This window comes from Saccopteryx bilineata, chromosome 1, assembly GCF_036850765.1.
Source record: "Saccopteryx bilineata isolate mSacBil1 chromosome 1, mSacBil1_pri_phased_curated, whole genome shotgun sequence".
NCBI classification, from domain to species: Eukaryota; Metazoa; Chordata; class Mammalia; order Chiroptera; family Emballonuridae; genus Saccopteryx; species Saccopteryx bilineata.
In genome coordinates this window covers 141,523,173-141,547,543 of record NC_089490.1, presented here as the reverse complement: position 1 = coordinate 141,547,543, position 24,371 = coordinate 141,523,173, and the positions used below count along the sequence as shown (strand labels likewise).

Sequence of the window (24,371 nt, the reverse complement as noted above, 5' to 3'; positions counted from 1 at the left end):
ACAGACAGGAAGGGGAGAGATGAGAAGCATCAATTCTTCATTGTGGCACCTTAGTTGTTCATTGATTGCTTTCTCATATGTGCCTTGATTGGGGGGCTACAGCAGAGCAAGTGACCCTTGCTCAAGCCAACGACCATGGGGTTATGTCTATGATCCCACGCTCAGCCGGTGACCTTGGGGCTTCAAATCTGGGTCCTCCACATCCCAGTCTGATGCTCTATCCACTGCACCACCAACTGATCAGGCTAGGCTTTCCCATTTTAATGGAACTGAAGAAACCTCTCTCTGAGCTTGGCAGTTTCCGAAACACCAAGTCTCCTGATGAAGTGACAGCAATTAAAACAGTGTGCCATCTGCCCAGTAATTCACAAACGACTCACTAGGAAAGAATCTAGAGACCCCCTAAAGTCCCCAAGGAGATGGGATTTGTCTAGCACAGTGGTCCCAACCTTTTTTGGGCCTTTAGGGTGGGACGGATAAATGTATCACATGACTAAGACAAGCATCAAGACTGAGTTTTAGACGGATGTAACAGAGGGAATCTGGTCATTTTTTAAAAATAAAACATCGTTCAGACTTAAATATAAATAAAACGGAAATAGTGTAAGTTATTTATTCTTTCTCTGGTCCGCAGCCCGGGGGTTGGGGACCACTGGTCTAGCAGATTCCCAGCCTCGGCTCTACTGATTCTTAAGGCCGAATTATTTGGATGGGGTGGGGACTGTTCTATTAATTGCAGGGTATCAGGAGACATCCCTGCACTCCACCCACTAGATATCACACCTCCCAGGTGTGACAGAACTGTTTCCAGAATTTCCCAAGGGACAGCTATATAGTAAACGAAAGGTGGGCTCATAAACTAGGGGGGGGAAGGACCCATGAGGCAGCAACCAGAGGGGACAGTTGTTTCCCACCGTTCTCACAAACCCATGTATCTAGGTATACATACATTAGGATAAAGTACAGAGGACCAGGAGCATGGCTACAGGGCAGAGAAATCCTTCTGCAAGATGGGAAAAGATAGACTTGGTGACTTCAAAATAAAAATCGAGGCAAAGATGAAACCAAGATGAAAGATAAAATGGGATGATAGCAAGAGGCACTGACTTGCTATATGCCCTAAAGGGGATTCAGCGACACATGGGTGGCAAGCAGTCAGTACTGGGGCGTTGTATGCAATTGACATAACTATGTCTGCTGTAATTACACACGATACCCTCACCCTCACCTCAATCTTCGTCTGGATCTCAGTTGGACTTTGTCCCCTCCAGGGACAAGGAGCTCACCTCCTATCTGCCCTCTTCTCTGGGAATACTGCCCAAGCACCCCTGTGTAATTGAGGAGTGAGGGGAAATTCAGGAAGCAGTCCTGGAAGGCCCTGAAGGGGAGACACCCCCATCAGCCCAATCTGCAGATGGAGAAACAGGTTCAGGGGAAGCCGTGCCCTGTGGCCGCCCAACACAGGAGGCTTGGATTGTCACTTTTTATTGAGTTACAAGTTAAGATGCTTAGGTTCTGTGGCGCCAGCCCCTCCATCCCTCCCCCACCCCCTTGGGCAACAAAAGCTACCAGCGCCAGGGAATGGTTGTGAGAGTGGGTGGGAAGAGGGTTTCCAGCGATGGGACTGGGCCCCTACGGTCCCTGGATCAAGGACGGGTGACATATAAGAGTGAGGTGGGCGCCACCTCGGCCATGGCCATGGTGAGGAGGAAGCTTCTATACAAGGTCATCCTTGCAGGGATACCTGCTACAACCGGATGGGCCTCCTCAAGAAGCAAGCAGAGTGTGGCTGTCAACCTGTCTCCTTCCAGTGCCAAGCCCAGCCCCGGCAGCCTGGGGGCGTATCCCCGCCCTGACCCCGCCCACCAGAGCAAAAGGCCCTCCCAGGCGGTCCTAGCTGCAGATCCTGCGGCTCTCCTGCGATGTCCCGCTGGCACAGCGGCTACTTTTTCTCTTCCGGGGGCGCGGGCAGGGAGTTGGGTTGGGGCTCAGGCTCCCAAAGCAGAAATTCGTGGAGCAACGTATTGACCGTCTCTGGACACTCCAGCATCACCATGTGGCTGCCTTCGTCGATGAGCTTCAGGAAGGCCAGAAGCAGAATCTGCAGGGGACACAGGCTCAGGGTATGCATGGTTAGCTGCCCTGTGACTCCCCGCCAGCCTCCCAGGGCTTGCAGCATCGGGAAGCCTCTCCTGCAGTCTCCCCTTCATTATTCCACTTCCACCCAAGGGGGAGCTGGAGGATGGCCTGTCGCCCTGCTGGAGCCCAACTCAATATTTATCCATTCCACATTTATTATGTTCCTACAATATGACCAGAGCAGGATTTCTTAACCTCATCACTACTGATATTTGAGGTCAGATCCTTCTTTGCTTGGGGCCATCCTGTTGGTTGCAAGCTGTTGAGCAGCATTCCTGGCCTCCACCACCAGAGGCCAGTAGCATCTTTTCTCTCCACCCAGTTAAAACAAAAAAATTTTTAGACATTCCCAAGTTTCCTTTAGCAGGCAGAATCATCACTGGTTAATTATCACTGGTTAAGAACTGCAGATCCAGAGCTATTCCAAATGTTAATGATCCTAAGACCCCTTTATGGCAATCTCTGATCTAAAGACCTCCTAGCCCACTCTATCCCAGAATTCTCTAGCCCACCCCACTCACTGGTCACTTACACAAATTCCAGCTGTGAAAAGCACCTTTTTATGTGCAGGGGTACAGTGCACAGTCCTAATAGCTGGCCAGGGCAGCTCTACTTTCTGGATTCTTTGATCTAAGCTCCTATGTCCCTGGGGCTGAAGAACATGGCCAAGGCCCTCTGGTCTGAATGAGGGGGGTTTGAGGGTACAGTGACCAGGATGCTGAGCCCCTACCTCAGCCATGCGCTGGTCTTCCTCCACCGGCACAAACTTGTCATGCATGCCATGGACGAGCAGGACAGGCACAGTAAGCTCAGCATGGTAGACCTCATCTCCCTCGGGCCAGTACTGGCCACTCATCATGGCCCGTAACACGAAGGACGAAACGTTGAATGCATTGCCCTCCTTCAGTAGCTGTTTCTCTTTGGCCCCTTGGTGGGCAAAGCCAGCCCTGGATGTAGGGAGGCACCGATGGAGCCCTAGTTCCATCCAGCAAACTAGGGGCGTCTCCCATACCAGCCCCAGCTGTACAGCTTCCCCTCCCACACAACTGGAGAGGTGCTGGGGTCTGCCAGGGCTGGGGTCACTCACTTGAGGAAGCTCCATGCCAGACAGGGCGACAGGCAGTGCAGGACACACGTGGGCATGTTGAAAATGGAGCAGAAGCTGGGCTCCAGTGCCGTGGGGCCCCCACCGTTGATCATGATCACCTTGTGCACCAGGTCTGGGTACTCATGTGCCAGGAACGTGCAGAAAGAGACACTGCTTGGTGGGTGGGTGGGGTTGAAGAGTGGTGGTCAGCATATTACAGGCAGTGAATGGGTTTGTATACCCCTTACCCCAGATGCAGATCCTGAAGGCCAAGATTCTTCCCCTTGGGTCCATTGGGTAGGGGTGAGGGGTGGGTGGGTATCTTGAACGTTCTGAAATTATGAGATTGTATGTGTGTTGAGGATCAATTTTTTCCCCTGAGAATCAAAATCTAGAACCTTCATCAGATTCTCAAAGTCATTATGACCTCCAAAGGGGTAAGAATTACTTATTGTCAATTGTCAGAAAAGCAATCTGATTTAACAAACCCTTTGGCTGTCCAGCAAAAGTCACTGTTTCCTTTTTTTAAAGCAGATGCTGATTTATTTATTTATTATTATATATTTCAAAATTGATTTTTAGAGAAAGAGGGGAGAGAAGTGGGAGGAAGCAACAACTAGTTGTTGCTTCCCGTATGTGCCTTGTCTGGGCAAACCTAGGGTTTCAATCTGGCGACCTCAGTATTCCAGGTCAACACTTTATCCACTGTGCCACTACAAGTCAGGCAAGAAGGTCACTGTTTCCTGTGCATCTCTTCCCTTTAAGAATTGCTACTGATCTCTGGTGTGCCACATCTGCCTGCCTATAACACAAGGTGGAAGGGTTCAGCCTAGAAGCCCCCCAGTCCAGCTTCTCATTCTCTAAAGCTAGCTGCTTGTTTCTGTAAACTAAGTTTACAGTTTTGTAAATTTGTAAAATATTTTATAAATAAAGTTTTATTGGGATACAGTCACCCTACTTGTTTATAATTATGGCTGCTTTCCTGTGATGATATTAGAGTTGTGAAGTTCCAACAGATATTGTGTGATTTACAAACCTAAACTATTTACTATCTGGCCCTTTAAGAAAAAGTTTGCCAATATCTGCTGTTAAGAAGGATGATGGGCCCTGGCCGGTTGGCTCAGTGGTAGAGCGTCGGCCTGGCGTGCAGGAGTCCTGGGTTCGATTCCCAGCCAGGGCACACAGGAGAAGCGCCGTGCCCATCTGCTTCTCCACCCCTCCCCCTCTCTTTCCTCTCTGTCTCTCTCTTCCCCTCCCGCAGCCAAGGCTCCATTGGAGCAAAGTTGGCCCGGGTGCTGGGGATGGCTCTATGGCGTCTGCCTCAGGTGCTAGAATGGCTCTGGTTGCAACAGAGCAGCACCCTAGATGGGCAGAGCATCGCCCCCTGATGGGCATACCGGGTGGATCCCGGTCAGGCACATGCAGGAGTCTGTCTGACTGCCTCCCCGTTTCCAACTTCAGAAAAAATACAAAAAAAAAAAAAAAAAAAAAGGATGATGGGACAGGTAGGAGTTGGGTAGACCCAGTGACTCACTGAGTGCTCTTGGGCAGATAGCATAACTTCTCCATATCTGTGAAAGAGTAACTGTGCTGACCTCATAGTATTGTTACAGAGGTCACAGGAACTAGCACAGATGGGTGCTTATTTAATTGGAGGAATTATTTAGTATAAACATCTACTTTGGGAGTTGTTAACAAATAAACAAATAAGAGCCTCCTTTCTTTCAGAAGTTTATGTAACACTTCTTTTTCTTGTCTTGTTGCATGAGCTACAAGCACTAAAACAATGATTCTCAACCTGGTTGGCTGACTGGAGTCTGCCTTTCCTCCTAGGTAACGGCGGGAGTACTAGCATTGGCCTGGTAGCTCAGTTGGTTAGTGCATCATCCTAATACACCAAGATTGTAGGTTCAATCTTCAGTCAGGGCACAAACAGGAATCAGCCAGTGAATGCATGAATATGTGGAAGAATGAATCAATGTTTCTCTCTCCTTTCCTCCGTTTCTCTAAGATCAACTAAAAAAAAAGGAGTGGTATTGCTTGATGGTGATCAGGCGCCCAGGCCCAGAGCCTTTCATAGAGTGGACTCTCATCTAAATGCCATATGGTATTATCTATCATCCCTCTCCCCCTTTTTAAAGTAAGAAAGAGAGACAGACATGAGAAAGAGATGAGAAGCATCAACTCATAGTTGAGGCACCTTGGTTGTTCATTGATTGCTTTCTCATATGTGCCTTGACCAGAGAGCTCCAGCCAAGCCAGCGACCACAGGGTCATGTCTATGATCTCATGCTCAAGCTGGTAATCTCAGTGTTTCGAACCTTGGGTCCTCAGCATCCCAGGTTGATGCTTTATCCACTGCATCACCGCCTGATCAGGCCTATTATCCCTTTTGAGGGAGAGTGAGTTATAGCAAACTGAGCCTTATAAATATAATTTATGGGAGTCCAACTAGCTCTTCCTTGGAGTCCTTGATATCTTAAGGGCAAGTAATTTTTGAACTTAATTGAAGACAGTGGTTTTCAGCTAGGCATAATTCTTCCCAACAGGGAAACTTTAGCAGCATCTAAAGACATTTTTTATTGTCACAATCATTACTAGACCATTGTGCTAGTGGCATCTAGAGGTCAGAGATGCTGCTAAACATTCTACAAGGCACATGAAAGCCCACACCCCCCCCCCCCGAAAAAAATTTTGGATCAAAAAGGTCAATAGTGAGAAACATTGCTCAAAAACAATGTTAATAGCAGTGGTGGTGGGAATCCCTGTATTGTTGCAGATGTGAATGAGATTTTATAATGGGAAAAATCAGTGTTTTAAAAATTGTTTTTGTTCTTTTTATTCATTGATTTCCGAGATAGAGAGAAAGGGAGAAAGAGAGAGAGACATCGATCTATTGTGCACTCATTGGTTGCTTCCTGTATGTGTCCTGATTGGGAATGGAACCCTCAAACTTGGCGTATCAGGAGGATGCTCCAACCAACCAATCTACCTGGCCAGGGCTGGGAAATCAGTGTTTTGTGATGGGGTGTCCAGATTCTGTTAGCCCCTACCTCTTACCCCCACCCCCACTCCAGTGTTGGCTCACCCGTAGGAATGCCCAATGAGCACATTTCTCTTCTTGGCATAGCGCTTGAAGATGGCGCGCATGTCCTCTGCTAACGCATAGAAGGTATAGGCTGCAGCCACCTGGGGTGCTGAGCTGGCCCCATGACCAGCCAGATCCGGTGCCACCACCTCATAGCCCAGGCGCACAAAGAAGTCCAGCTGCTCCTTCCAGATGGCCAGGGAACCGCCAACACCATGGATGAAAAAGAGCACCACATCGGCCTGGGTGCCTTTGCAACTGGTGATGCGCTTCTCACAGTCAATGTGGATGGTCCTCTTGGGGCGCCGTGCTCGCCGCCGTCGCCCAGCACTGCCACTTCCAGTGCTGACCGGGCCTGAACGGCCATCGCTGCCCGCCGGGTCCACCAACTCCACCTCTAGAGAGGCCGGCGGCTCCCCGGAGCCATTCTGCCCATGCAGGAGATCAGCTCGAGGCGCCCGGCCCAGGTTCTCCACCAGTAACCGCCCGTTGCGGTACACGGTGATTCGGCGCTGGCAGCGGACCAAGCCAGACTGGTCCCCCTGGGCTGTGTCAGGCAGTGGGGGAGGTAGGGTGGGGACTGGAGCCGGTCCAGCATGTTTCACCCGCAGCACACGGCCAGGCTTGACCTCCACGAAGGTGTAGCCATCACTGGACTCAACGCTCTCCAGTGGCCCCACTGCATTGGGTGGTGCACCCAGCAGGCAGCAGAAGATCCCATCGGTCACCCCGGTCAGCATGATGTGTCCTGTAAGTGAGGAAAACAGCCAGCTCAGGGGCTCTCAAATCAGGGAGTCCACCACCCGCACACCACCCATCTCCCACACTTGAATCAAGTGAGTTATCCTAGGAGGCCCCTTCTAGGCTCCAGTTTATGGAGGACCAGAGCCAGCTAACCATGGGGATGTTCTGTCTGGTCAGTGCCTGCATGGGGGTCGGCCACCTTGGTCAATCCTAGAGAGGACCTGGCTATGGCTAACCCCGAGAGGCATCCATAGGGAAGGTGGTGTTGTGGGGGAGAGGGGCTTCTTTTTGAGGTGGGGAACATTGTGTCAAATGTGGCCCAGTCCTGAGGAAGCCCCCCCCCAGGCCAGATTTATAGCAGTTATAGTTTCCTAAGCCCATTCATTCATCCATCCATTCACACATGCACTATTTCATAAACTCACTGTCACTAAACCCACGTTCTGAGGGCCTCTGAAGGCATCTAAAAATGCCCCAATCTTAAGTCTCTAAACCTGGTTCCTGAAAGGTGAGGCCCTAGGGGACAGGATTCAGGACTGAGCTCCAGAGGCTTTGTCCATATCTTTCCAAGAACATGGGATGCTGGGTCTGTTTCACAGGCGGACAAGCCGAGGCCCCAGCACTGGATTCTGGTAATCTGATACACAAACCCTAATAATGGCGATGAGGATGGAGAAGGCAGTGCTCTGGTTGGGGGCCTCCAGGTCTCTCTTCTGTTCCCAGGGCCACCTCTTCTGTGTCCATAGCAACCACAGGCAGTTACATAACTCAAGGGGGATACCCGCTCAGCGCACCTTCATTGTCTAGGACCTGGAGATGGGACCAACCTCTCCCCGTTTCCATCTTTAGGGCCGCGGGGATAACGCGGGGATAACCTAAGACCTTCCAATGGCCCATACTTGCTCACGGAGGAGGAGCAGGCCGCACCCCCCACCTCCAGAGGGGTCCCAATCCCGGATTGCAGAGGGTCACACCGATACGCCACGCCAGTCCTACTCCCTAGTGCCAGGCCTTTGTTTTTCCCGAGTGCCTATTAGCACTGTGGCGGGGTCAAGGCCACTGGGGCTCCACGACTTCCCAAGAGCCCGAGCGCGGGCTTTGTGGACAACCTCTTTTGAAGTGCAAGCCCCGGAGGCGTTGATGTTCCCACTCCCAGGGCCCAATCCCCGCTCACCTCATCGAGGGCCCCAGGCCCGGGGCGGGGCGGAAGGGTCCTGGCTGAGAAGCCAGCGTGCGCCTGCGGGCGCCGTTTACATGGTGGCGCGGAGTCGGGCCCGGCGCGTCTACACGGGACTGCGCGGGCCAGGAATGATAAGCGATGGGGTATGCCACCGCTGCAGCTGAGCAAGCCGGCCCTTTAAGTCTGTCCCCGGTAGGGCGGAACCTCACGCCGACTGACGGGCAATTTGGCCAATCGCAGCTGCGAACTGACCTGCCCTAGTTAGACTATCAATCAGAAGCTGCGTCTCGGGATGGGGGCGGGCTCTGGAAGTAACTGCCTAGCCCGCTACAGGGGCTTACAGGGGTAAAGGACGGAATTGGATCTGGCCCAGGGCCGAGAAGGGGTCGCAAGTTGGGGTCTGCGGAGCTCAAGGGGTAGGCACCTGGAGCCCCCTTGCTATAAATAGTTTCCCCTCGGCATCCCTTGCTTCTGAACTGCCCTGAACCCTAAACGAAGCCTCCAAGCCCTTCTCTCTGTGTTGACGTTTCCGTTTAGAGACTACAAGATCTTTCCAATTTTAGGTGGGGAAACTGAGGCTCATAAAGGGCACAGTATCACCTGGCAGGTGGAGGAGGGTGAGGATTTGGAACCACGGTTGTATGATTCCAAGTTCTGAAAATGTATTCGTTAAATCTTTAAACAGAAGTCTTGGCGCTATGGGCAATTAGGGAATTGGAATTTTCCAGATCGCCCAATTTAACTAGTCACTCTGTGGACCCAGCTGGGGTCAGTGAGCCCATGGTTCAAATCCAGCCTCTGACCTTTGCAGATATGTGACCTTGGGCAAGACTCATTTATTTATCTCTATGATAGAAATCCCCTCATGAGTTCTCTATGCAGGTGAAACAGCAGGGTAAGCGCTTGATACTTCATTGGCATTGTACTGGTGTAGTATTGTAGTGGTTTACTGAATGACGATGGGGTTAGTCTGGGCTTCAGAGGACAAGGGGTTAACCATTTCTTGCCCATTCCCAACTCCTCTACAATCTGCTGCCAGAACTGGATTAGGTCCAGCCACCCACTCCTGCTCACTCGGAGATCTCCTTGGAGATTATTCTTGCAGAACACAACCCTCTCACCAAGCTGGGAGATGCTGGCTGACTGCAGGGACTCAGCCCCAAATTTGGCTCTTGAGGGAGCCCCGGACTTCCGGAAGAGTGCGGGGAGAGCCATGTGGGTGTAGAGTTGGACCATAGAGAGGGGCAGCGCTTAGGGAGAGAGTATCTGAGAAAAGGGCTTAAAAAAGATGAATAGGAGAGCATCAAGCAGGGGAGGGCGTAGCTGAAATTCAGCGTGTTTGTGTGTCGATGGCTTCACATGTCTGCCAGAGGAGCTGGATAGTTTCCCTGGGACAATGAGAAGCCGTAGAGGGTTGTGTGAGAAGGGAAGGGGCTCAGATCTGAGTATCTGAAAAATTCTTCTAAAGCCCGAATGGGGGCACCGCCAAGGGCAAGCTTGCAAGCTTACAGATTGAGACATTGGATCCAGGAGAGGAGTAGGGATCACTCCACGGACAACCAGTCTACTCGAACTCAGACCTCCTGGGCTCTCCTCCAAGGGGCGGATACTTGGCTGGGGCCAGAGGAAAGCTGCCAGGCAGCTGTGTGCCCGGCTCCCAATGGAAGTGGGAGAATCAACTAGCTATTTTCTGCAGCGGCCACCAGCTGCGCCACCGCCACCCTGGGGGTACCCTTCGCCAGGCGACTGGAGAAAGAACTACAACTCCCAGCAGACCTCGGGACATAATACTTTGTATGCATGCGCATGCCGAAGGCATGCAGTTCACCTGCTTCTTACAACGCCAGGAGGCCCCCGCAGCAATGAGGGAAACGCTGGAGGAGAAACTACATTTCCCAGAAGTCTCCGTTCCGCAGCGGCTGAGCCTATAAATTTCGGAGTTGCTGGCGCCGGGGACTGCATGACTCACGGTTAGATATGGCTCTTCGCAGATCCTGGAGTTGCCTGGTGTCTCCAGTCATTAGGTCGGCGGCGATACTAGGTGTCAGGTGAGTCCTTAGGGGGATTAGGCCGGTGTCGGGAGCTGGAGTCAGCTGTTTACCGACCAGACGACTTGCCAGTGCCTAACGCATTTACTGAGCTCATTATGCAGCCAGGCTCAGTCGCGGCACAGATCCGGAAGCCCAGGTTTAGAGAAGTTGAGCGCCAAGCCGAAGCCACACAGCGCTCCCTCTGACCTTTCTCACTGTCTTCTCTGCCCCTTCAGGTGGCTCCAGCCTCAGGCTTTGTTGGGGCTACCCGGCTCCTTGGGACTCCCCGCCACGCAGCCGTGCCGTGGCAAGGCGCGCGGGAACGAGTACCAGCCAAGCAACATTAAACGAAAGCACAAGCACGGCTGGATCAAGCGCTTGAGCACGCCGGCCGGCGTCCAGGTCATCCTTCGCCGCATGCTCAAGGGCCGCAAATCGCTGAGCCATTGAGCGCGACACTGCCAATGGGACCCCCTAACCCCCCATTAAATCATTTCCCTGGATCGACCTCTCTTGCTGCTGTTTTTGTGGGGAGATTGGGTGACGAAGACCTGAGCGCTTCTTCAGTTACAGGGTTTGCCCAGAGTGGTGGTTTGGCGGGATAGAAGTCTTCTGCGCTTATGTTGGAAGGGGAAGTAGGAAGTCAGCCCTTGTAAAGTCCCTTAAATTTTTTTTTTAATTGACTTCAGAGAGAGAGAGACATCAATTCGTTGTTCCATTTATTTATGTATTTATTGGTTGATTCTTGTATGTGCCCTGATCAGGGATCAAACCCACAACCTTGGTATGTAGGCTGGATGCTAGGTAGGTTAGAGTCTAACCAACTGAGCTGCCAGGTCAGGGCTTACAAGTCTCTTTTTACACTTTTGAATTAGGAAGAATTTCGACCATAGGGCAACAGTGCACAGAATAAGTACAGTGAACCTGTGTACATACCTGTTCCTGACCACCAGTTACCTCCTCCTGTGTTTATTTGAAGCAAATCTCAGGTATCAGGCTGCCAGTTCTTTTTCTTTAAAAAAAAATATATTTATTGACTTTAGAAAGAGTGAGGTAGGGAGGAGGAAGAGAGAAACATTGATTTGTTCCATTTATTTACGCATTCATTGATTATTTTATGTGCTCTGACTTGATTGAACATGAAACCTTGGCATATCTGATGATGCTCTAACCCAGTGGTCCCCAACCCCCAGACCAGTATCGGTCCGTGGGCCATTTGGTACCGGTCCGCAGAGAAAGAATAAATAACTTAACATTATTTCTGTTTTATTTGTATTTAAGTCTGAACAGTGTTTTATTTTTTAAAAATGACCAGATTCACTCTGTTACATCCATCTAAGACTCACTCTTGACGCTTGTCTTGGTCACATGATACATTTATCCATCCCACCCTAAAGGACGGTCCGTGAAAATATTTTCTGACATTAAACCGGTCCGTGGCCCAAAAAGGTTGGGGACCACTGCTCTAACCAACTGAACTACCTGGCTAGAGCGGTTATTTCTTCTGCAGATATTTAAGAATGCATCTCTCCTAGTAAGAGCCTTTAAAACATAATCACAAAACATTTAACACCTAGAAAAAGTCAATAATTTCTTAATATCATCAAACATCTAAATTTACACTTGTCTTGCCTAACCTGTGGTGGCACAGTAGATAAAGAGTCAACCTGGGCCTGACTAGGCGCAGTGGATAGAGTGTCGGACTAGGATGCAGAGTACCCGGGTTTGTGACCCCGAGGTCGCCAGCTTGAGCACAGGCTCATCTGGTTTGATCAAAAAGCCCACCAGCTTGAACCCAAGATCACTGGCTCCAGCAAGGGGTTACTCGGTCTGCGAAGGCCTGTGGTCAAGGCACATATGAGAAAGCAATCAATGAACAACTAAGATGTTGCAATGCGCAATGAAAAACTAATGATTGATGCTTCTCATCTCTCTCCGTTCCTGTCTGTCTATCCCTCTCTCTGACTCACTCTCTGTCTCTGTAAAAAATAAATAAATAAATAAATAAAGAGTCAACTTGGAAAACTGAGGTCGCCGGTTCGAAATCCTACACTTGTCTGGTCAAGGCATACATATATGGAAGTTGATGCTTCCTGCTCCTCCCCCCTTTCTCTCTCTCTCTCTCTGCCTCTCCTCTCTAAAATGAATAAATAAAAAACCTTTTTTTTCACTTGTCCTTTTTTTTTTTTTTAGCAAGAGAGAGAGGGACAGACAGGAAAGGAGTGAGATGAGAAGCATCAATTCTTCGTTGAGGCACTTTAGTTCAGTGATTGCTTTCCCATATGTGCCCTAATGGGGGCGGGCAGTGACCCCTTGCTCAAGCCAGCATCCTTGGGCTCAAGCCAACAACCTTTGGCCTCAAGCCAGCGCCCATGTACAGTGGTCCTTTGTCTATAGCGGGGTTAGGTTCCAGAACCTCCTGTGATAGGCAAATGTCCGCGAAGAAGCAACCTTATATTTATTATTTATATATATTTAAGGCCTTATAAACCCTCCCCACACTCTTATAAACCTTTCCCACACTTTTATTAACCTTTCCCACACTTATAAACAATTCCTATGCTCTTAAAAACTTTCTACACTCTTAAACCTATGTAATTTTAACAACGTAAAAGTCTATATGGGTACTCACCAGTAGTACCCATTGAAATTGGTACCAGTAGTACCATATTGAAATTTTATTTTAATTTAATATTCTTTTAATATGATTTAATATTTTTATATTGTTTTCAATTTTTTAGGCTAGGAAATGCTTGTTTTACCACAAAAATAATTAAAATAATAATATATACCTATATACCGCAAAATCCCGCAATATAGTGAAAAATCTGTGATACAAAATTAGATACATACAATTAAAAAATCTGTGATACAATGAGACTGCGAAAAGTGAACCATGATATGGTGAGGGACAAATTATATGATCCCACGCCTGAGGCAGTGATCTCTCACCAAAGCTGCTGAGCCCGTGTTCAAGCTAGATGAGCCTGTGCTCCAGCCTGTCACCTTGGGGTTTTGAACCCGGGTCCATGTCCCAGGCCTACACTCTATCCATTGTGCCACCGCCTGGTCAGGCTCACTTGTCATATGTTTCATAACTTTTACAGGTTTGGGAAGGCTTGTGGAGAGTTAAGAGGAGTTTGAATCCTCCACCTGCCTGTTGGTGATGTGCTTGTGACCTTGAGCAAGATCTTAGCTCTCTGAGGCTCAGTTGGCTCCTATAAAATAAGGTGTTTTATCTTTGCTGTTTCTTTTTTTTTTTTTCTAGAAAAATAGGAAGGGAGAGAGATATGAGAACCATCAACTCATAGTTAAGTCACTTTAGTTGTTCACTGATTGTTCTCATACATGCCTTGACCAGGGGGCTCAAGTCGAGCCAGTGACTTCTTGTTCAAACCAGCGACGTTGGGCTTCAAGCCAGCAACCTTGTGATCATGTTAATGATCCCCGCACCCAAGCCAGGGAGGGACCCTATGCTGAAACTGGCAAGTCTGTGCTCAACCTGGACGCAACCCCAGCAACCTCAGAGTTTCATTCTATCTACTGTGCCACCACTGGTCAAGCAAATCTTTGCTATTTCTTGTTGGAGTAGTAATACTTAGGAGCTTCCACTTAGTAACTTATTCCGTACTTCTTATGTGCTATACCCAGGCAGTGTGGACACAGTGGAGTCAGGGTTTTGGGAGCTCAGGGAAGGAACCTGACTTGGCTTTAGGAAGCATGCAGTTAGATTCCTGGAGGTACCAGGGTTAAGGAGGGCCCAAAGGGAGAGGGGATTGGACCAGGGTCAGGATAAAAGGTGGTGAAGGAGGATGCAGGGGCCCACAATTTGGAGCCTGGGAGATGGAACTGGATCCTTGGATTGAGGAGCCATGGGAACAAGAAAGTCTAATCTGTTAGTTCAAAAACATCCAAAGAACTAGTGCTGAAGCTTGTTTAAATTTTCTTTATTAAAAAATTTTCCCGCCTGACCAGGTGGTGGCGCAGTGGATAGAGCGTCGGACTGGGATGCGGAAGGACCCAGGTTCGAGACCCCGAGGTCGCCAGCTTGAGCGTGGGCTCATCTGGCTTGAGCAAAAAGCTCACCAGCTTAGACCCAAGGTCGCTGGCTCTAGCAGGGGGTTACTCGGTCTGCTGAAGGCCCGCGGTCAAGGCACATGTGAGAAAGCAATCAATGGGCCTGACCTGTGGTGGCGCAGTGGGATAAAGCGTCGACCTGGAACACTGAGGTCGCCGGTTCGAAACCTTGGGCTTGCCTGGTCAAGGCACATATGGGAGTTGATGCTTCCTGCTCCTCCCCCTTCTCTCTCTCTCTCTGTCTCTCTCTCTCACTCCTCTCTCTCTAAAAAAATCAATAAATAAAATATTAAAAAAAAAAAAAAGAAAGCAATCAATGAACAACTAAGAAGTCGCAATGCGCAACGAGAAACTGATGATTGATGCTTCTCATCTCCGTTCCTGTCTGCCCCTGTCTATCTCTGCCTCTGTAAAAAAATAAAATAAAAAATAAAAATTTCCCCCCATTGATTTGTGAGAAAGAGGAAGGGAGAGAATTATCAACTCGTTCCACCTCGTTGATCCATTTAGCTGTACACTCGTTGATTTCTTCTCGTAGGTACTCTAAATGGGGATGGAGCTTGCAACCTTTAGCCACCCCACCAGGGCTGCAGGAGCTGTTTAGAAATGGTGGAACCTAAGGTTGGGACTCTGGGGGGCCTGGAAGTGTTGGTGGGCTCCTGTCTTCAGGGGCTGCCGTGGGAACCCGATGAGACCTATGAAAATGTTTAAGCCCTAGTGGGATAGCTCCGTTCATTAGAGCATCCTTCTAATACACCAAGGTTGCAGGTTCCACCTCTGGTTGGGCACAAAACAGGAAAATCAACCAGTGAATGGGATAGGTGGAACAACAAATCGATGTTTCTCCTCTCACTTTCGCTCTCTCTCTCTCTCTCTCTCTCTCCCCCCACTTCCTCTCTCTCAAATAATCAATGAATAAAAAATTAAGGAAAAAAAAGCGTGGCAAAGAAACTAGAAAGGAAACCGGCCTAACCTCCCAGAGTTGCGGACTACAAATCCCAAGAGGCATTGTGGGCGGGGCCTCCGCCCACTTTCGGATTTTTCTGCCCTATCGTTTCTACGTCCCGAGCAGGGTTTTGCTCCTTCAACCGAACTTGACTACAAAGAGAGGAGCTGTGGCGGCCAATGAGCGAGTGATTTATCTGTATTTGGCCAATGGGAGCATGCAGTTACTGCATATCCTGGGGCGGGGTTAGAGGACGGACCAATGACGGGAGGGCGACGGTGCCATCAAGGTGCGCTGTATCGTAGCTGGAAGTTACTGTGCGGCGGCGGCTAAGAAGGCGGCTGTGGTGGCGGCGGCGGCGGCTGAGGCGGCAGCTGAGGCGGCGACGGAGGAAGCAGAAGATGGTAAGGACAGCCGCAAGGCCCGTACTACCCATTCGCTCGACAAAATGGCGCCGCGGACCCACCCTTCTCCAGTAATACAGGAATCACCCCACCTAGCCTGGACCCTCAGGCCCGCCCCCGCCCCTCCCTCTGACCTATGACCTTAGGTCTCCGGATCTTGCTATGAGCTTTCTGCAGACCCCGCCCGGGCTTCTCCGATCCTTGACCCCCACCTAGGATTTTAGGCCCTGATACCTCATTCATTTCCGGGTCGCCGTACCCCTTGAAATCGCCTAGGGTGGGGATGGGGTTTCCATGAGACCCCCAGCTTTGGCCTCGTCCTTGGCGCGTCGTGCCTGGGCCTCTCCTATTTAGGAGGGTTTGGGAGGCCGGTTTGGGCGTCAGGGAGGTGAAGGGTGCTGCTTGACATCGTGACTGTCTCGGTCCCCCAGAGCCCTGACCCCACACCCATCATTCAGGGCCCGATCTGTCCTTAAAAGGGAGCAACTTTATCTCTCCAATCCCCAGACCCCTTACCTGATAAATGGGTATTAGTAATTGTTCAGACTTTAAAAGGTTGTGACAGTTTAGGAAACTGAGGTAAAGGGTTTAAGGTAGTAAAGTTAACAGATAAGGACAAGCTGAGTGACTCCCGCTGGAGACATCCTCTCCCACCTGTTTTCTGATAGTTGAAGTGGGGGTAATGCCACCTGGTAGTTGGGAGTTTAAAATTCTCTTTGGGCCATTCTCTCATCCTGGGATCTCGGTATCCTGATTCTTGGGGTTTGGTTCCCCAACCTGTAATGTGGGATGGTAACCCAGCCTCAATGTTGGGATGGAGTTCTTCCTTCCCCCCACCTGCTGCTATTTGGCATCCTATCAGGGCTGACAGGGGTGAGGGAGGCTTTGGTCTGGACAAGTCAAAACCTCAGCCCATAAGTCACAGCCTTTGAGATGTGTTGGGAATAGGCAAAAGAAGACTTGATCAGCAAGGAGATGGGAAAGTGGGTTTCTAGAGTGTGGGGACCCACCCTTGTGTGCTGTTCTTGATTCATTACTGCAGCCTCATCACCCAAACCCCATCCAAAAAGAGGGCTCTGTTGATTCTGCCTCCAGAACACATCATGAATCCATCCGTGTGCCTCACCCTGGTCCAGGCATTGCCATTTCCTCTCTGGAGGCCTGCCACAAGCTCCTCCCTGGTCTCCTTGCCTTCACCCTGCCCTCCTTGCAGTTTATAATTCACCTGAAACCAGAGGAAGTTTTTGAAGATGTAAATCAGATCAAAACACTTTCTAACTTACAAACATTCTAGGAGCTTCCTTTTGTAACCCAGATGAAGCCCCAGCACCCACGGTTCCTGCCCACCTCTATGACCTCATCTCCAGGCTCTATACTCCTCCCTCCCTGAACTCCAGCCACACTGGCCTTGTTTTCACCTCCTCACACTCCAAGTCCCTGCCACTCCTGTGCCTTTGCACATGCTGTTCCTGCTTGGAATGCTCTTCCTCCTGTGAGCATCACCTCCTCAGAGGGCCCCCTTTGTGACTGCGGCTTCAGTGTCTCTCTCTTAGCATACGACTTCTTTGTTTTGTTTTGGGTGGGACGCTTGGACTGTCCAAAAGGGGACTGACACACAGATATTCAGTGAGTGTTTGCTGAGGCAGTGGATGGCTTCTGGACCCAGCTGTGGCTAGGATTTGTCTGGCTGAGGTAAAGATTTCTCCCCATGTCTGAAGCCTTGTTTTCCTGCTTAGCTAACAGAAAGTACTGGCAGAATCCTGTCTTCATACATTTATTTAGCATTGATGCTAACAGCTACCTTCTAGGGATCTCTGTGCAAAACTCTTTCGCTATGTTTTCTTATTGAGACTCAGAACAACCCGGGGAGGGGATCCTGTTGTGATCCTCCCTGATTCACCAAAGAGGCCACCAGGCTGGGAGGTGACACAGCCAGAGAGGATCGAGTGAGGTCTAGACTCCTGAATCTCTCACCACTCTTCTGCCAGCCCTATGTGAGTCCCATCAGACCCAGGGTAGAGTTAGCCCTGCCTTTCTCTCTGCCCTTAGGGAGCTGCTAGTCCAGGGAAGACATGTATAATTGGATGACCTCAGGGTATGAGTGTGGCTCTGGCAGAGGTCTCCGAGGTGTGGAAGCAGGAGAGGGAAGGGGCAGGGAGGTTTGTTGAGCTAGGTAGAGAGGTTGGCAGGTGTTTCCCACATGGAGAAAAGAGTACTCCTGGAGGGTGGGACAGCATGGGCTGAAAGTGTGTGTAGCAGGAGGCCAGTGAGGACCAAGTCCAGCCAGAGCTATGGAGGGCTTTGAGCTGGGACAAGGACCCCTCCTCATGCTTCAGGTCTCAGCGCTTGTATCATTGTTGCTCAGCAGTCCTCTCTGATCACCCCAGACCAGAAAAGCTTCTCCTCACTGTCTGGGCCTCATATAGCTTCTCATGGTACCCTGCCCTCAGGGTCATTTTGCATTTACTGTGCAGCTGTTGAATCCATATCTGTGTTCTTTGCATTGGGTGCTCCTGAGGCTAAGAGCAGATAGGTCTGTTGTGCCTTCCCAGCGCCCTGGTGCCTGGCATGGGCTTGCTATATATTAAGGGCCTGAGAAAGATGGACTTGCTGGATGAGGCTGACCCCATAGTCTCAGGCCAACCTGGGCAGGGGAACTGTGTCAGGGGAGGCAGGGTTGAGGGACTTTGGACAGTAGATTAACCAGATGGAAGAACTACCTCCTGAGTGGGAGCAAGAGGCCTGTCCACATTCCAGCATCCCTGGCTGGCCTGTCCTCCTGAGGTCTCACTGGGGCTCCCCTAGAGGTGAGGACACCTGCTCCTGCCTGCCCAGGGGGTGATGGCATATCATCTGAACAGCAGCTCCCCAAGAGTTAGCACCTAGGCTCAGGCATGAGGATGGATCCCCACCCCCACCCCCCCCCACCCCATGAAGGAATGGTTAACATAGCCTCTAGGAGCTCTGAGCCTTTGGATTTTTCTTTTCTTTCTTTCTTTCTTTCTTTCTTTCTTTCTTTCTTTCTTTCTTTCTTTCTTTCTTTCTCTTTCTTTCTTTCTTTCTTTTTTTTCTTTTTCTTTTCTTTTTTTTTTTTGAGAGAGAGACAGGAACATTGACTTGCTTCTGTATGTGCCCTGATCAGGGAATTTAACTGGCAACCTCTGTGCTCTGGGCTGATGCTCCAGAGCTATCCGGCCAGGATTGTTTTAGAGAGACAGAGAGAGGAAGGGAGAGGAGGGGAGGAGGAAGAGAACCATTTGTTCCACTCAGTCATGGGTTTTTTTGACTGCCTCCTATGTGTGCCCTGACAAAGTATTGAACCTACAACCTTTCAATCAGTGGTCTTAACCGGCTGAGCTAACTGGCCTGGGCAAGCCTTTAGGTTTCAGATGAGGAAGCTGAGCCATTGGCATGTCACATAATACGAGCTTGGCCTTTGAGGTTGGGCAAACCTGGATTCAAATCACCTTCCTCATTTTCTTATTGGGGTTGGATGATCTCAAATGAGTGTCATATGACCTTTCTGCCTCAGTTTTCTTATTTTTTTTTAAACCCTTTATTTTTATTTATTTATTTATTTTTGTATTTTTCTGAAGCTGGAAACGGGAAGGCAGTCAGACAGACTCCCGCATGCACCCGACTGGGATCTACCCAGCATGCCCACCAGGGGGCGATGCTCTGCCCATTCGGGGCATCGTGACCAGAGCCACTCTAGCACCTGGTGCAGAGGCCAAGGAGCCATCCCCAGCGCCCGGGCCATCTTTTTGCTCCAATGGAGCCTCACTGCAGAAGGGGAAGAGAGAGACAGAGAGGAAGGAGAGGGGGAGAGGTGGAGAAGCAGATGGGCGCCTCTCCTGTGTGCCCTGGCTGGGAATCGAACCCGGGACTTCCGCACGCCAGGCTGACACTCTACCATTGAGCCAACCGGCCAGGGCCTTTTTTTTTTTTTTTTTTTTTTTTTAATACAGATAGTGAGAGTCAGAGAGAGGGATAGACAGGGACAGTGAGAGATGAGAAGCATCAATCATTAGTTTTTCGTTGCAACATCTTAGTTGTTCATTGATTGCTTTTTCATATGTGCCTTGACCGCAGGCCTTCAGCAGACGGAGTAACCCCTTGCTCGAGCCAGTGACCTTGGGTCCAAGCTGGTGAGCTTTTGCTCAAATCAGATGAGCCCGCGCTCAAGCTGGCGACCTTGGGGTCTCAAACCTGGGTCCTCTGCATCCCAGTCCAACGCTCTATCCACTGCGCCACCGCCTGGCCAGGCAGTTTCCTTATTCTTATGACAGAGTGATTCCAGATTGGGAAGCCTCTGTGGGCCAGGTCATGTGGCAAATCTCTCTCTCCCTGGCTGTCCCATTCCAAGCATGATAACACTGTTGTACATTGAAAAAAATTTTTTTTTAACTCAGTTCATAAATTTTGTGTTTTTATTCATCACAAAGTTTTTTTTTTGTTTTTGTTGTTTTTTTTTTGACAGAGAGAGGGACAGGTAGGGACAGACAGGAAGGGAGATAGTTGTGAACCTTAGTTGTCTATTGATTGCTTTCTCATATGTTCCTTGACTGGGGGGCTACAGCAGAGTGAGTGACCCCTTGCTCAAGCCAGCAACCCTGGGCTCAAGCCAGCGATCTCGGGGTTTTGAACCTGGGTCCTCCACGTCCCAGTCTGATGCTCTATCCAGTGTGCCACCGCCTGGTCAGGCAACAATATTGTACTCTTGTTCTACAAGGAAGTCACTCCCTTGCCCACAGTTCTTGGCCTTGATCCTTCCCCTTGCATCACCATGCTCTCATGCCTCAGTTTCCTGAAGTGGACATGGCTCCAATTGGCCTTTATTTGTCCATCTGTAACTAAGTCTCATTTCCTCCCCTGCCCTGCACCTAGAGTCAGGGCCCTCTTGCTCCAGAGCCCTCACCCTTGCTTGTCCAGCTGTCAGGGGACAAAGAACTTTTCAAGAGTCAAGCTGTGAATAAATTCTGTTGCTGGCTTTCCAGCACCTTGTGGGCCTGAGACCTCTGGTGCTGAGCCTCTGCCCCAGCCAGCAGGTGGCAGGAAGGAGCAGTCTGTTTCTTCTTGGTCTCTGGCCTCACCCTGGGAGGCCTTCCTGCTTTGTGGGGCAACCTTTGGATGTGGGGACCCCAGAAGCAGCCCCTGAGCTGACCTTGGTCCGCACAGTGCTTTAGGAAAAAGTCAACTTTAAAAACCTGACACATTTAAGTTGGATTTCTGAGCCTTCTTGAAATTCAGAAGCCAGTCAACCCTGGGCTCCCAGTTCTATGTCGTGGCAGCCTGTGTCCTGGCTTCCCTGTCCCCTTCACCCTGGCTCCTGGTCTCCACCGTGTTTATTGTCATGCTGGCCTGCAGGATTTCTTAGAGTAAATAAACCATTCTCCATCTGGGTGTCTATTAAAGGTAATTAAATGGAGATGAGACTGGGAGTTTAATATTCAACAAGCACACAGGACAGATCTGCAGTTAGACAGGCCTGTTCCAACTCTCTACCCTGCTGCTCACTTGTGGTATGACTTTATAATGGTCTGTGCTCTCTGAGCCTGTTTTCCCACTTAGCGAGGACCCCAAGATAGAATATATACTTCCCTTTGGGTTGGTTACTTTTTCTGGTCATGACAGCTTACACATCAGGTGGCCAGCTGAAGCATGCATTCTGGGAAACTTACAAAAGGACAGAGAGAAGGAAATGAAGTCACCTAGAAGTCCCACCCACTGCTGCAGATGCTCCAGGGCTGGCCCCTGCAGGGTTTCTCACTTACCATCTTCCCTATTTTTTAGGCAGATTTTTTGAAAGGATTGCCCGTCTACAACAAAAGCAATTTTAGTCGATTTCATGCCGACTCTGTGTGTAAAGCCTCGGTGAGTGCAAGTGAACGGAGCTATGCGGGAAAAGGGGCTGGGGATAATGTGTGCCACCCCATGATTATTTCGCTGTGAATAGAGGCCAGTCTTCAGGCCCAGCCCCACCTTAAGATCTTTGTCCATCTTCTGATCTGCGTTGGAGGGTGGTTGCCGAGTCAAGGGGTGAGGGGACCCTAGTTATCCCACACTCCTAACACACCTCTTCTGGACCCTCCTGCAGAATCGACGCCCCTCAGTCTACCTGCCCACGCGGGAGTACCCATCTGAACAGAGTAAGTGGCCTGTCACTCTCTCTCATCCAGGTTGCTGAGGGGAGAGGTTGGAGCATGGTGCAGGAGGTGACTTATGGGATGCCAGTCAGCTCCCAGTCCTTGGAAGCTGTGGAAAGCGTGGCTTTCTACATGATCCCTCTTCATCTCTGCACATTGGTATCCACATCCAGCCCCTTGGGGAGCAGCTGGCTCTGGCCCAGGCAGTGGCTGTGGGCTCAGGAGAGAAAATGCTAGGCTTCCTGAAATCTCCCATGTTGGGATACCGACTTGAGTTCCAGTAAGGCCACTCAGGGCAGAAATGGTCCTGGAGGCCAAGGAGGGACGAGCACTATCCTAAGTTGGGCCGTCTCCCTGCAGCCTCTTCCTAAAACTTTGTCTTTCCTCCTCAGTCATTGTGACAGAAAAAACAAACATCCTTTTGCGCTACCTGCATCAGCAATGGGACAAAAAGGTAAGGCATGTGAGATTTGAGTGCTGGGATTCAGGGATAACAGGGATTCTAAGTGAGGATAAGAAGGACAGGGGTCTGGGAGACCAGGGGTTCAAGTGGAGTCTTGAGGGCTGAATAGGAGTTTGGTAGGCAATCCAGGAGAGAGGAGTGTTCCAGAGGAGGGAATGGCTGTGCAAAAGCCACAGAGCTCTGGTGCTCAGGATAGGCAAGGCTTGTCAGCCGTACCAAGGCTCAGGCACCTACAAGGCTTAGCTTCTGCGGCCTGCAGCCAGCACAGCACTGGAGGTATATCGACACTAGTGTGATTATCTGGAATCTTTGTTCAGTGGCAAATGTGCACACAATTAAAATTCAGGCAACACAACAGGGTGTGGCTGCTGTGAAAGTTACCTTTCCTACCCTCCCCCCAAGATACTGCCTTTTTATTTTTATTTTTTTAGAGGGAGGGGAGGGAGAGAGGGATGCAGGGAGCAAGGGAGGGAGGGGGGGACAGACAGGAAGGGAGAGAGATGAGAAGTATCAGCTAATATGTAGTTGTGGCACTTTAGTTGTTCATTGATTGCTTTCTCATATGTGCCTTGACTGGGGGGCTCCGGCTGACCCAGTGATCCCTTACTCAAGCCAGCGACCTTAGGCTTTAAGCCAGCAACCTTTGGGCTCAAGCCAGTGACTGTGGGGTCATGTCTATAATCCTATGCTCAAGCTAGCAACCCTGCGCTCAAGCTGGATGAGCCCGCACTCAAGCTGGTGACCTTGGGATTTCAAGCCTAAGTCATCAGCACCCCAGGTTGATGCTCTGTCTACTGCGCTACCCCTGGTCAAGCAAGATTGCCTTTTTAACATGCAGGACATTTTTCTCTTTCTTTATTGGAAATCTCATTATTTATAATGAGGTCAGTTTGGTTTTTGCTCTTAACATTGAATCTGATAGCAATCTGCTCTGGTCAGGATTGAAGGGAGACCACATGATGAAGTGACTGCTTATGAAACTCAAGCTCCTTGCCCATGCTGGCCCCTTACTCAGACATTGATTCCTGCCAGTGGGGAAAGGTTTCTCCACACTGGGCCACTTTCCTCTTCTGTGGCAGTGCATGGGCTCCCCTGGGCTCCTCTGGGCCCATGAGATTCCTTTGTCCTTAGCAGGCTGCGTCAATCCACTGAGCATTTTGGGTTGTACATGGGTTGTTGTGAGCCATGGTGACTCCTTGCAGTGCCACTGCAGGCCTGCAGCCCCAGGGGACTGTGGCTTAGTGGGGCTGGTCTGTTAGTGGGAGGGATTGCCCAGCCAGGGCCCCTGGGTTTACCACCCTGCTCCAGGCCTAGCTTTGTGACCCCTGTAGCAGGATTTGAGGAAGTACCCAGATGAATTCTCAATGGCCCTCCTTCCCCCATCTCCCAGAATGCTGCCAAGAAGAGAGACCAGGAGCAAGTGGACCTCGAAGGCGAGAGCTCAGCACCCCCCCGCAAGGTCGCACGGACCGACAGCCCAGACATGCATGAGGACACTTAAGACTTATGCTCCCCCATAGGTGCCTCCTGTCTTGTCTGCTCCTCACCCACCTACTGTGTTGTAAGCACCCTGCCCGCCCACCCCACCGGCCCGCTTGCCCACACCCCGCCATGCACACCACTTCCAACCTCATAGGAGCCGATGTATTTATTTTCCTCGAGTCTTTATTTATGCTGTAAAATGTACTGAGCGATGGTTAAAGGGGACGTCAGACCCAGTAGTGTGATGTTGGTAGATGCTTCTTAAAAAAACATTGTTATTCACCACCCCATCCCAGATCCCCTCCTTCTGCTCCCCAGTCCTCTGGAGAACCAGAGTGTGTCTACAGCTGTCTAGAGATGCGCCCTGTTGCAGCTGGTTGACGGGGTGGGGCCTTTCTCCCTGGTCTGGCCTTAAAGACTTGGCCTTGACTCCAGTTCCACCGGGACCTATTCTGTGCCTGGACCCTGCTGTGAGAATGCACAATGGGGAGAAGTCAGCCCTTCTGGATCTTTCTCTTAAGTCATTTTATCATGGACTGGTGCGTGCTCCATGTCCACCCCAATAAAAGGATCTTTCCTACTTGA

The 24,371-nt window shown here is 50.3% G+C and overlaps 3 protein-coding genes across 5 annotated transcripts; 2 read left to right on the top strand and 1 right to left on the bottom strand.

Moving 5' to 3' along the window:
• Positions 1-215: 215 nt before the first annotated feature.
• Positions 216-8,431, bottom strand: ABHD8 (abhydrolase domain containing 8). 3 transcript variants are annotated; one of them, XM_066270366.1, is made up of 5 exons: positions 8,233-8,431; positions 6,315-7,062; positions 3,227-3,400; positions 2,870-3,086; positions 216-2,101 (listed from the first exon to the last, which is right to left on the bottom strand). In XM_066270366.1, exons 2-5 carry the CDS (start codon positions 7,052-7,054, stop codon positions 1,943-1,945), a joined length of 1,290 nt encoding a protein of 429 aa, XP_066126463.1. In that variant the 5' UTR covers positions 7,055-7,062; positions 8,233-8,431; the 3' UTR covers positions 216-1,942. The 3 variants fall into 3 exon arrangements, with proteins under 3 accessions (XP_066126463.1, XP_066126482.1, XP_066126473.1); XM_066270385.1 differs by having other exon boundaries at positions 3,227-3,397; positions 8,233-8,430; XM_066270376.1 differs by lacking the exon at positions 8,233-8,431 and adding an exon at positions 7,958-8,130.
• Positions 8,432-9,983: 1,552 nt separating this feature from the next.
• Positions 9,984-10,771, top strand: MRPL34 (mitochondrial ribosomal protein L34). Its single transcript, XM_066270356.1, has 2 exons — positions 9,984-10,286; positions 10,505-10,771. Exons 1-2 carry the CDS (start codon positions 10,216-10,218, stop codon positions 10,716-10,718), a joined length of 285 nt encoding a protein of 94 aa, XP_066126453.1. The 5' UTR covers positions 9,984-10,215; the 3' UTR covers positions 10,719-10,771.
• A 4,787-nt stretch (positions 10,772-15,558) lies between these two features.
• DDA1 (DET1 and DDB1 associated 1) lies at positions 15,559-24,371 on the top strand. Its single transcript, XM_066270345.1, has 5 exons — positions 15,559-15,695; positions 21,489-21,569; positions 21,793-21,844; positions 22,234-22,295; positions 23,695-24,371. Exons 1-5 carry the CDS (start codon positions 15,693-15,695, stop codon positions 23,803-23,805), a joined length of 309 nt encoding a protein of 102 aa, XP_066126442.1. The 5' UTR covers positions 15,559-15,692; the 3' UTR covers positions 23,806-24,371.